We start from the raw sequence: 13514 nt of genomic DNA on the forward strand, positions 1-13514 counted from the left end.
GAGATAATATAGTTATTTATGCATTATAATAAACGTGCCTGACTCTTTAGTCAAAAAATGATTCATGGTGTCATAGGTTGATAAATTCATTTCTATTTCAGACAGTTTTTGTCAGTGTTCACTTACATCCGAGATTTATGGATTTTATTTTGTTTTATTTCAGCGAGGATGATCCTTCCGATGAGAAGAAGTTGAAACTGGATGGCACCAGTACTGCGGGAACGAGTGGTATCAATAATCGGACAAATGGTTCCAAAGATTTGGCTGCTGCTGCTGCTACTGCTTCTGCCGCTAATGACATTTCAGCTACTACTAACATGCAGCAACATGGCTACCCATATGCACACTGGGGATCATATCAAGTGAGTTATTGTTGCTGATCTTTTTTTTTTTTCTCGTTTGCCTCTTCTTTCGCCCTTTTTTGCCTTTGCATCTTCTTGCATTTGCTTATTTTCCTTTTTTTTCTCGTTATAAAATTGTTATACCGGCCTTCCTTGAATAGAGGAATTTACACCGATTAGCACTATAAATAGCGCTAGTAATTCCAACACCGGTGAGAGAGATGCGACTGCACTTCAACTGCTAGCCGAGTACCCAGCAGATACACACGCTTTCCTATCTTGGTACATTATTGTTAATGCACTTGTTCCTTAACCGAACCTCGACTTGATTGTTCTTATTTTCACTGTTGTTCCACGACACAACAGATTGGCGACAAAGAATCGAAAATCATCAAAAGTGATTGAAATAAAGATTCGTAAAATCTTTACGGCCTTCGCCATCTCAACAGATATTTGATACGCAAGGATTAACAGCGAATTAATTACTACAATAGTAATATTTGGTGATGGGAAAAAACTTGCTACCAAAATCTACAGCGAAAAACGTGAATGTTGTCAATTATTTAATAATTTAACACACTTACCAAGTGTTTTAGAAAGGGAAAAAGGGTTCATTTTTTTCTTCACCAGAAGCCATTTTTCCTACGGTAAGAATTTTCTTCTGCAAAGTTAAATGTCCAAAACCAACTAGCAAATACTGTGTAAGCTTATTATTTCGATAACATCTGGAATTTTGGGAAAATGAAGCATGCTTGACGTTGTACAGAGAAAAAGAGACAGACCATGAAAAATAATTATTCGCATACGTCATTTGTGCTTAGCAAACACGTAAAGAATCAAGTCATTTTTTGCAAAAGGCAAAGAGGGTAAAAAAAAGAAATTAAAATAAAACTAAAAGTTTCCCATACGAATTTGTCGGATATTTAAAGTGACAGATTTTATTTTTGCTACATAAAAACACGTGGAAATAAAAAAAAAAATGTTAAACAAATGTTATGTCACTGGATTGTTTCTAGTAAGACTAGAAATATAGCATTCAACAAATTAAGTTACAAAAGGACTGCTAAACTGTTGTTCTTCAAACAAAAGAATTGGGAAAGAAAACTTTGTTGATTTTTTTTTTTTTTTTTTTACTAAGGAATATTTCTTTAATACAAGCGTAAATTGTAAACTGAATTCGTAGGATGGATGCAAAATTCAAAGATTCACTGTTGAAATTGTTCCAATTCCAGGCAGAGCAAAATCTCGCGTTGCAAAAGCAGCAAATTCAACAAGTAGAAAGCAAAGAGCGATTTAAACAAGTATTTGAAGAAAAAATGCGTAAACAACAGAAACGCTTTGAGGAAATATTGATGAAAAAACAGAAGGAACAAAGAAAAATTCTGGAGGCGACACAGTTAACTAAAGCGGACGATAATCATAACACATTTTCTCAAACAGCTGTGTGCAAACAGCATGCATTTTACACAAAATGGATGATGGAAAAGTGAAACCCATAGCACATTCATCCCGACCACTTTTGCCAGCCGAAAAAAACTACTCACAAATTGAAAAAGAGGCACTAAGCATTATATTCGCGGTAAAGAAATTTCATTGTTTCCTGCACGGTAGGTAATTTCTGTTACAAACAGACCACAAACTATTAACGTTTTTCGGATCAAAAAAGGGACTACCGCAATATATGGCGAATAGACTCCAAAGATGGGGTACCATACTTCTGAACTACAATTTTCAAATGGAGTATGTACCATCTAAAAAATTTGTTCATGCAGATGGGTTATCAAGGATAATACCTAAGCAGACAGAACCATTGGAGGATATGGTAATGGCAGCCATTCAAGTGGAAGTTGAAGTAAAAAATACATTAGGTGACACAATAAGAGAACTTCCAATAACGCTTGATGAGATTAAGAGTAAGGCAGATGACGAATTTATTATACGCACGAAAGAAAGGACCAACAATAACAAACTGGATGAAGAAATTTATTCAATTTACAATAACATCCTGTTATATAGCGACAGGGTCGTAATTCCTGCGACATTACAGAAAAGAATGCTCAAGGAATTCCATGTAGGACATCCAGGTATATCAAGAATGAAAAGCCTTATGCGCTCTTTAATTTATTGGCCAAACATGGATAAGGATATAGAAGGAAAAATCAGAAAGTGTAGAGGATGCGAATTAGCTATGAAAGCTCCTCCGACTCAATTCGGATCGTGGGCAAAACCGGACCGACCTTCGTCTAGGATTCATTTAGATTTTGCAGGACCGCTAGATGGGTTCTACTATTTCATTGTTGTAGACAGCCTATGTAAATGCCCAGAAGTATTAAAATGTAAGAATCCCACATCCGAGGTAACTATCAACTTCCTGTATGAACTATTCGCTAGGTTTGGAGTAGTAGATTGCATTGTTAAAGACAATGGAACGCAATTTACGTCTACTGAATTTAAACATTTTTGTGAGGATCATCTAATTGACATATAACCATTCCACCATACCACCCAGGAAGTAATGGACAAGCAGAGAAATTTGTTGATGCATTCAAGAGAGCTCTGAAAAAAGCTAGTGGGTTGCTGACGGATAAGTCAATCCAACAGTTTTTACAAGTTTACAGAGTCACTTCGAATGCAAACATCAAAATGTCGAAGACACCTGCTGAGGTTATGTTTGGACGCAAGGTTAGACTGATTTTTCACAAGTTGTTACCAAACCAGGATAGGCCAAACTTCAAAAAAACGATAACAAGAAAACGGTATAAAGTTGGCGAAAGAGTTTTCTACAAGATTCACAAAAATAATAAAACTTTCTGGGAGTCCGGCATTGTTGAGAAACAAATAGGCAACATGGTCTACATGATTAAGGGGCCAGACTTCGTGCACAAACGTCACACTAACCAAATTCGGAAAAGATACTCGAACAGTAAGGTGACCAGATCGCCCGAGGAGGACATTATGGACACAGTGTTTGATACTTTTCAGGTGGCCATACCAGAGACAACTCCGGAGAACAGAAGATCAAACAAAAAACGGAAATCAACAGAATTGATTAGGGTGAACCCAAAACAAAAACGTTATTAATCCCAGACGGGATATTTTCAAAGGGGAGTGTTATACCGACCTTACTTGAACAGAGGAATTTACACCGATTAGCACGATAAATAGCGCTAGTAATTCCAACACCGGTGAGAGAGATGCGACTGCACTTCAACTGCTAGCTGAGTGCCCAGCAGATATACACGCTTTCCTATCTTTGTACATTATTGTTAATACACTTGTTCCTTAACCGAACCTCGACTTGATTGTTCTTATTTTCACTGTTGTTCCACGACACAACAAAAATATAACACAGTTACAGGTACACACCAAATCTTTTTTAGTTATGTTTGTTTACTAAAATTGCCCTTTCTTTTTCTTTTTCAGAACACAATGTACGGAGGGTACCCACATCCTCAATGGCCCTCCTACGGCAACCAGTATTACCCGTCCTAATGTGCATTTAATGTCTGCCTGCATGTGTGCATACCTGTATACTCTGTGAATATATTTGTGGTATGCGTGTATGCGTCATACATTCTATGGTTGCCTCCGCTTGTGTGGCATAAGGATATGGAACTGACCAAGCAGTTTCTGCTCTTCTTCAAAACCCGATAATTGTGGTGCTGTTGAAAAATTCTCCTTTCCTCTCTATTAGAACACAAATGAACTGTAATACTTGATTTTTTTTTTTTTTTGTCTGTAAACATTATTTTAACTTAATTTCTGCTAATTCAAAAATTTAAAGTTACTTTTGAATGTTGAAAATTACGTTGCATGGTTTTCAAACATTTCTTTATTTTTTGTCCTTCAGCCATTATTAAAGACAAAAAGCGTTAATTTCAACATGGTCATACGAGTTTAAAAATCTTTTAACTCTTAATGCAAAAGTAATTTCTGATTAGAATTGAAGTTGTTTGGCGAAGATAGATTATTTTATACCAAATGACAAAAATCGAAAAAAAAAACAAAAAAAAAACACTTACTTCCTTTACAAAATGATCTTGGATATGACCTAAAACTATATCCGATGGTGAGGCCCCACCCTGCGGGCCGTTGGGCGTGTGGAGCCACCCTTTAATTGCCATTGCTCCCAGGTCCACTCTGACCCGGAGTGGTAGTACCTGTTAGGGTCCCAACTATGAGTTAAATAGAATCTGACTTTAAAAAAAAAAAAAAATATACTCCATTAAAATCGTTCCTCAAAATAACTAGATTTGGCATTAAATAACCTGAAAAACGTTGATATGCCGTAAAATAAAAACAACCAACCAACCAACCAATCCTTTACAAAAGGTTAGACACAAGGTCAAGTGTGTTTTTTGAAAAATGAACACATTTAAGTGAAATACACTTTAGCCTATGAAAAAATTCTGGAGCAACCCTGTCAGCATTCTCCAGTAGGAGTATGTAAAATTTTCAGCAATAAGGTGAATACGTGAAAGATTATAACTTGCAACTTTAAGTTTAATTCTATTCAGTAATTACTTTTGAATTGACAGTTTAAAGATGTCAAAATCACTTTCGCTTTTTGCACGGTCATAAAAATATCACTAAAAACCTTTTTTTTTTTTAATTGCGACAAAAACTACTTTGACCGCTGAAAGTGTTTCAAGTATTATGGTTCATTTGTGCTGTTGAGCCAAAGAAAAACTTTCCCAACTGCACCACTATTGTACCATTAAAACTGCACCATAGGCTTTTAAAAAAATATCAATGGACAGTCTCTTGCAGTTTGTCTAATAATTTATTCCGGGTGAAGAGGGAGAGATTGTGGCCTTTGCTGAAAAATTATTTCCATTGCATCATCTGTTTGTCTCATTTGAAGATCAAATTAAATAAAAGAACAAAAAAACAAAAAACAAAATGAAGATTCTTATCAATTCTGAAGAGAGGAGGAGAATGAGAAATGTCCTGCTATTTTTGTTGGATTTGTCTCTTACAGATGAAGGGCGACTGATGAATGAGGCGGGCCTCCCTGGTGGAGTTGGAGGACCTTCAAATTAATACACTCTAACCATTGGTCTCTTCTGTCTTTCTTTTTTTCTGTTTATCCCCCCCCCTCACTTTTATTTACGGTTTCTCTTTACTTATGCCCCTCCCCATTACCTTTTCCTTGATAATTCAACAATTGATCTTTCTTGATAATTCTTTGTCCATCTGTTCCTGTTCCCTTAGGAGTACTGATATAGACCTAATGGACACGTTCATATATTGTGGAACTGGCCATGACAGCTTGAAATCGAATCAAAGTATTTACGCACTAATACGTTTCGGAGGGGTATGATTTAAAATAATAAATTTCTCCTCCATTATGAGTAAAAGTATCAACTTATGTTCAACTAATGATACAATGAATTGTGTAAAATAAAAATATTGTTTTGGGGATATCAAATTACCAAAATTTCCTGTAAAACAAAAGGGTTTGATTTTCTTTTCTCCTTTTTGACCTCTCCAGCCCTTCTTTTTTCTCCTCTTGTTTCGAACAACTCCATTCTATGTTTGTACATCTCTCATGCCCCCCTCCCGGGTTCTTCTCTCTCCACTCCTCTCAGTCCTCTCCACTCCCTCCTTTCTTCCCTTGTCCCCCCCCCTTCTTTTTTGCACTTCTCCCTTTCTGCTTCCCCCACTATCCCTCTTAATTCTCCCTTACAATTCTTGTTCCTCTTTCCTCTGTCTTCCTCTTCTTGTCCCTCGGTCCTGGATATGACCTAAAACTATATCCGATAGTGAGGCCCCACCTTGCGGGCCTTGGGGAGTGTGGAGCCACCCTTTAATTGCCATTGCTCCCAGGTCCACTCTGACTCGGAGTGGTAGTACCTGTTAGGGTCCCAACTATGGGTTAAATAGAATCTGACTTAAAAAAAATATATTCTCCATTAAAAATAGTTCCTCAAAATAACTAGATTTGGCATTAAATAACCTGAAAAAGGTTGATATGCCGTAGAACAAAAACAACCAACCAACCTTGTCCCTCTTTAAAAAAGGGGGAAAGAGGATGACCAATGGTTGACTTGCCTAACGTTCAGACAAGCCAAACAATCCTGTCCTTCCCTTCTTCATGCTTTCTCCTTCCCTCCTATCCATTGTCTCCTTGTCTCCCCTTCTCCTCCTCATCCTCCCAGAGTCAAGTGACAACAAGGCCTGTGGCAGCTGAGCTGTTGCAATGCCAGCCAATTTAATCGATTTCATTTTGTTTCTTCCCACATTTGTAAATAAAAGAAAGAAGTTAATTTTCCCGTTTGACTTGTTTCACTTTTTCTTTTTTTAAACAATTCAATTTGCTTTTAAATTTAAGTAGATTTTAATTCCGCAAAGTCAAGCCAATAAAAAAAAAAATAAAAAAATCTATTGAACGGCAAAGTGAAACCACAAACTGATTAGGAACGATCTGGTTGGGTTACAATTAGTATACGTGTCTACACACCCTATGGTTGATGCAGCATTTTGACAATGAAGAAACATGATGATACAGTAAAGTTTTTGTTTTAATTTTCTTGTGTTTTGATTGGAGATGGAGAATCCTAATGGATATAGGACATTCATCTATTATCTCATACATTCCAACATAGACATCTTTTTTAGATTCTAATCATCACTTGAAGTGTAATTGTTTGTATCTGTCTTGCACTTGGTTCATCAGGTATATTTACTAGGTATTACTTTTGCCATTCTATTTTCGGATTTTTTTTTTTTTTTTATAAGAATGGATCTCCACTCAAGCATTAGTTAAGGAAGTCTCATCATAACTCTTGAATTAGCTGGTCAAATCGACCAGAAATCAGATGTAAAAGAGACAAAAAAAACAAAACTATGGAACTATTAGAACTAGAGCTATTGTCAAGATACACTTAAAGAAGGTCGGAGATTACGTCAGCAGAAATGTGAGAATAAAACACGAGATGAAAACTGTCAGAATCGTACAAATGCAACAGTTGCGAGTGAGTAGGTTAACTAGGTAAATATGCAATTTGTGCAGCTGTGAATGTAGCCTGTGGAATTTAGGTTTTGAAACAAATCCTACAAATTGCATATTTGAAATATAATGCAATGTTTGAACAAATAAACATTAACATTGCTGACCTTGTGCATCGTAGAATGATCGTAATTGTCTAATATCGAAAGAGGTCAGTTATAGAGAACAAATAAACAGTTTATACAGTTAATGATGTACGGCACAATCACGTTGACACACCGTTTCTCGCCAGATCACTGAAGTTAAGCAACATTGAGCCTGGCCAGTACCAGACGGGTGACCATTTGGGAAGGCGAGGTGCTGTATGTACTTTCTGGGAAGGTTGGGCGTGGAGCCAGCACCCTCACCCTGTAAAAAGAACTCCTCGCTACAAAAACATCTACAAAATGTTGTAGATGGCCTATACCCCTCCAGAGGCTCAAGGGCTATGGATGGATGGATGGATACTGTTAATGCGAATCGAGGAGTGGAGTGAACATTACTGACGTTCCAATCAGCGTGTGTGTAGAATTACCTGGCGGCTTACAATTCAACCTGAAATGCATCCGAAAATAAAGTTACATTTAAAACTGAAAAAAAAAAATTGTGTTCTGTATTGCTCGCGTACAATCAGATGTTGGAAAGATCTTTATTTCAGCATCTCCAAGTCAAGTGCCGCCACAAATCAGGCAAGGTGAAACAAAAGATATGTCTGTTTATATATCTTTTGTAGTCAAGGGGCGCTTTGTGGATTGGAGTAAGCAGCATGTTTTAAAAAACTCTCTTGTCCCGTTCATTGAATGCGTTTCAACATCCACGTACACACACACACACACACACACAATGCATAGATACTGTCAGTATGTACATGTAATTATTTAATACTAGCCTGGATGCCCAGGTGTTTGTAGGTGTGTGTTGAGCAAAAAAAAAAAAAATGTAGTAGTCAGGCTCGAACCCGTGACGCGAAGGTGGAACAGAAAGTGGAGGTATTTGTAATGGTGTTGGTTGAGTAAAAGAAAAAGAAGGAAAATTGTGAGTGCAAGCAGGCAAGCTCGAATCCTGTATTGCAAAGGAGGAAAAGATAGTAAAAAAAAAAAAAAAACATGACATGTTAGCTGTTGTGCCCATCGCCAAAATGGAAGTGACGTAGGTTTAAATTAAGGCTAGACAATCGAAAGGAGATGATGACTTTCAAAAATATCTACAAAAAAGCAACCGTTCCCTGTAGAAAAGTACCCAGTTGAGGGTGAAGGAATTAATGTTTTGGTCAATTTTTCAATATTTGTCGTCGAAAGCGTCGAGCTTCAATATGATACGGATCTTCTGAAAATCCGTCGCCTCTGTCGAAAGTTTTTGCGAGACATACATACATACATTTAAACAGCCAGTGAGATTTATATATTTAGTATAAAGAGTTGATATGCTGTAACATTAACAAAAATTATAAACGTGTAGGCATTAGTAACACAAATTCAGAAACATAGTTGTCTTAAGTTTAAAAATCTGCAAACAACAAAAAAAGATAAATGTACTTCTTATTAGAGATCTTACTTCAATAACGATTAAATTAGCTAGTGTGAATTCTGACAGTGGTCACAGTGAGTGCATGATAATTACCCATATCTGCAAAACAGTATTTATAAATATAGAACAAAAAACAAACAACAAAACAGTGTTTTGAAGTTGTTAATATTGCTAAAAAAGACCACCAACAAATCTTAAATTTAAGTGATAAAAAAAACAAAACAAAAACATGCATTCAAGTGGCGAATCATTGATGCTCATTTGGTAGAACACCAGGCTTCGGATGCTAGTGCCATAAGTTCAATCCCCACTCATGCTGATGACGGCTGAAAGTTAGAAACATGCATGTCCATGGGTATACATTTTATGCACATTATAATATTTAATATATTCCAGCAGGATGTTGAGCAGTTATTAGGTTGGTGCAAAAATGTTTTTTTTATCAGGTATATAAACGTCAAAAACGCTATTTGTTTTCTAGATATCTCAGTTGAGGTTTGTATTAGTCTTTGGACTTTTAGCTCATAAATTATATAAAAATGATATCTTATTATTTTCAATTAAAATCACAAAATAATCAATACTAAAAATGTTTGATAAAATAAATCTAAAGTGCACACAACGATTATCTTTACGATTCGTATCTCCACTTTCGTTCCAATTGCCCTTTCCCATGTTGAGAATGTTTTTTTTCTGAATGACGTTATTATTTAGAAAATCAATTCTTAACATAGGGGATAAAAAAAAACTATTTTGTACTTTCACCTAATAATTTAAGAAACAAAAGATAGCATTAAAATGAATCTGCAACTTCAAATGAAATGGAGGCACGAAATATAAAGATGATCCACACGTTCCGTTTTACATGTGATGATGATAGGTGGTTTTTATAGTCATTTGATGGATTGCAGAAAATATGCCGTTTGTCCTCAGATCATCGCCTCATGATTGAAGAGAACTGTGAGGTCTTAGAGATCTTGTCTCAAAGACGTTGTCACAGATCAGGTTGTAGGCTAATCCGAATGAATTCAAATTTTGAAAAGTTCTATTTGTATTATTTGAACTACTGTTTTTTTTTTTTCTTTTTTCTTTTTTTTGCATATCATTTTCACATTGACCTTCTTCAGGTGTATCTTTTCACGTAACAGATAAAGTACTTGGTAAATTTAGTTGAAGGTTCAAGTCCCAGTGTAGGATCATACTTAAATTACGATTGTGAATTATTTAAAAATTCTACCCGGTCATGACTGACGGAACAAGAGTATTCCACCCCATGAATTACGTAAAGGATTCCGTTTGAAATTCTGTACAGATTCCGAAGTTCGACAAAATACACCTGAAGAAGGTCGGAGGTTACACCGGTCAAGACGTTTTGAGAATGACTCTGAAGATGAAAATGGTATTCTGAATAATAATTTCTAAATTTGTCCAAAGAATTGTGAAACGGTGCCATTTGAAGGTTAGTAATTTATAAAAATCATAGATTTTTTTTATTAGTGGTGCCCTCTTCATGTCAGGCTCAGGACCTATTGAAAAATATATATAAGATAGTATACAGTGTAGTGTTTTATTTCAAATTAACTGAGGCTTTCTTTTTTTTTTTTACACAGTGATCACCACTTATCAAGGCCCGGAAGCCACTCAGGAATAAGGGTTATTGCAAGTACATTACGTTAGTGTGGAGATTTGAAGAAGTGTTTACTTAAGGGGGCGGTTCATTAGGAATTTGTTAACATTGGACTTGAAGACATCCAAGTTGTAGTCCGGTGGGAAGCAGGCAGATGGAACAGAGTTCCATAGGCGTGCAGTTCTAAGAAAGAAGCTTTGTTCATGGAATCCGCATTTTGATTTAGGCACAGATATAGAGAGGGGAAATTTTTCACAGTGAATTCAGCTAGACGGGTGTTTTTCGTGAAAAGATTGGCGAGGGGGGACCAGAGATTGGAGTTCCAACGAGCACCTGCCATGGAAATAACGATAAAACAAGGATAGACTCGCAACGTCTCTTCTGTGAGAGAGAGGTTGCAGGGTAGAGAAAAGGGCATCCCCCACTAAGCCACAAAGTCTATTTTGTACTCTGTCAAGGCAGGATAGGCTGTTTTTAGCAGCTCCTACCCAGATATGGCAGCAGTATTCCATTCTTGGATGTACTTGGCTTTTATATAGATAGTGAATTGCATCAGTAGTGAGATATCTTCTGGAGTGGTAGAAGGATCCCACCATCTTTCCAGCAACCTTGGCAACAGACTTGATGTACGTGTTCCATTTCAGATCAGGAGTAAAGGTCAAACCCAGAAGCTTGTCAAAACACGAGGCCTCACCCAGACGAGAGCCATCCATCACAATTGATGCCAGATGGGGATCAGAGTGTTGATGATGTAAGGATAGGAGTTTGGTTTTGGATGCATTAAAGGTAACCAGCCACATCTTCCCCCACTGAACCACGCGCTCGAGATCAGAGGAGAGAGAATCAGAGAGAACTTTGTCATTTACAGCCTTTGATGTGTTGCCATAGATGGTCGTGTCATCAGCATAGATGTGAATGAATGATTTAAGTATGTGTTTAGGGAGGTCATTGATGTAGGTGAGGAAGAAAGTTGGCCTAGGATTGACCCCTGAGGGACTCCAGCATTTATATTGCAGGCCTCCGATTTTTGTCCATCTACCACTACTCTTATGAGCCTATTGGAGAGAAATGATTTAATGATTGAGAAAATATTTCCAGTTATACTGTGGCTGGAAATCTTGTGAAGTAGACCCTTATGCCATACCTTGTCAAAGGCCTTTGATATGTCAAGAGCAATTGCCCTAGAAAGGAAGCCTTTGTCAAGAGATTCACTAATCCTGTGGGATATAACTGTCAGCACATCTGCGGTAGATCTTGCAGAGCGGAAACCATATTGTGTGTCACTAAGGAGGTTATTCCTGCTGAGGTGGTTGACTATTTCTCTATTTAATATGGATTCCAGCAACTTACTCATAACACACAGGAGACTTATTGGTCTGTACTGAGAGGGAGATGACTTATCACCTGAATTCTTAAATACAGGGCAAACTGATGAGGTCTTCCAGGGAGTCGGAAAGCACTTCTCCTTAAAGCAGCGCTTAAATAGTTTCGTAAGTATGGGAGCAAGTTCTGCTAGCATTCGTCGTCTGCTTAGAAACCGCATCAACTCATTTCACAAGTAACTCATTTTTTTCGGTTTTAATGTTTTTTCGTTTTTTTTGTATTTGAAAAAAGGGAATTATCTACCCTTTGTGCCAAAACATCTTTCATATATTGCAATGAATTGTTTTCTGTGTCAATTGTAATAAAGGCCAATGTGTATTTACTTTTCATAACATTTCTCGGACAACTTGTTAAAATGATGAGGGGAAGCGAGAATGCAAGTAGCATGGTGGCTGATGCTTTTTTCTTTAGGTTATTAGAAATAATAATTGATTTATGAAAAATAAAATTACTAATGTAATTTTATTTTTTATATAAATGTATATAGGTATAACACTAAATTTAATTTTTTATATAAATGTATATAGGTATAACGCTAAGTTTTAACACCTATAGCAAAACATACAAGTAAAAAAAAAAAAACCCAGTAAAATGAAATTAATTCATCATAATTTTTGCTATATTAAAGAACCAGGGTTTAAATCTTATATAAACATTATTTATTTTATATTGAATAAAACCAGTGAAATGGAATTGAACATTGCAAAATGACAAAACCTTAATATATATATATATATATATAACGATGGCAGCAAATTTTTAGTGAATACAAGAAAAACAGCCAAATTAAACATTAAAAAAATAGGGGAAAAAAAAGTCATTACAAATTCATTATACCTTGATAAAGTTTTGGTTCAATCATTAGTCAAATGAAATATAACAGTAAGTCTTACCTTTGGCTTCAAATATTATGAAAAAGATATATATAAGTGTGTATATCTAAAATAAACTTATCACATTTAAGCAGACAACAGTTAAAATAATAGAATTCTGGTATCTATGGCTAGCCCTAACTGACAACTTCTTGTTGTTAACAAGTTATTAATTTTAAATATCGCAATGTGTAGCCTGAAAAAAAAGTAATATTTAAACTATTTCTATTAAATTCTATTTTATCCTAGGAAATACAATTTTTAATTCCTAAATCTAAACGTTATTTCAATTTGAACTAAATCCTAAAATTAACTTTATTGAAAACTTATTTTCGATTCCAAATTTTTGTATGGAATTATAAACTAAAACTCACTTTTTTATTTAATGTTAATAGATTGTAAAATCAGCTGTGCAAAGAAATTTAATTAACTAAACTCATAATTGTTTCAGTTGATGTAGAAATTATATTTTTGTTCTATGAAGAAACAAGTAATATAAGTTACACAACGATTTTTATTAGTGAAAATGAATCTTTCATTTCGATTTCTAAATATATTTTTTATTTTCTCATTGATGAAAAACAGCATTGATTAATTTTTTTTTAATAATTAACAGTAAAATTGTCTATTTATTCACAAGATTTAAGAGTCAATCTTTCACATTCTTTTCCCAGAGTGTGAAAATTTCAATCATTAAAAAAGAAATTATTTTACAAATCTTTTGAAATTTAATTAACTTTTTTAACTCATATATGCAATTTGTTAGTGAAATA

At 35.5% G+C, this 13514-nt stretch overlaps 1 protein-coding gene across 2 annotated transcripts in view; it reads left to right on the plus strand.

The window, feature by feature from the left end:
• The window catches only part of LOC145285041 (pre-mRNA-processing factor 39-like), a 154823-nt gene extending 149579 nt beyond the window's left edge, over window positions 1-5244 (plus strand). For both annotated transcript variants that reach the window (XM_080134114.1, XM_080134116.1), the window contains 2 exons: window positions 164-362; window positions 3765-5244. In XM_080134114.1, the coding sequence (XP_079990240.1) occupies window positions 164-362; window positions 3765-3833 (268 nt within the window). In that variant the 3' untranslated portion in view covers window positions 3834-5244. The remainder of the gene's footprint in view (window positions 1-163; window positions 363-3764) is intronic.
• The last annotated feature ends 8270 nt before the right edge of the window (window positions 5245-13514 follow it).

Source organism: Euprymna scolopes, chromosome 1, assembly GCF_053919585.1.
Source record: "Euprymna scolopes isolate OS-2025 chromosome 1, ASM5391958v1, whole genome shotgun sequence".
In the NCBI taxonomy this organism is placed as follows: Eukaryota; Metazoa; Mollusca; class Cephalopoda; order Sepiida; family Sepiolidae; genus Euprymna; species Euprymna scolopes.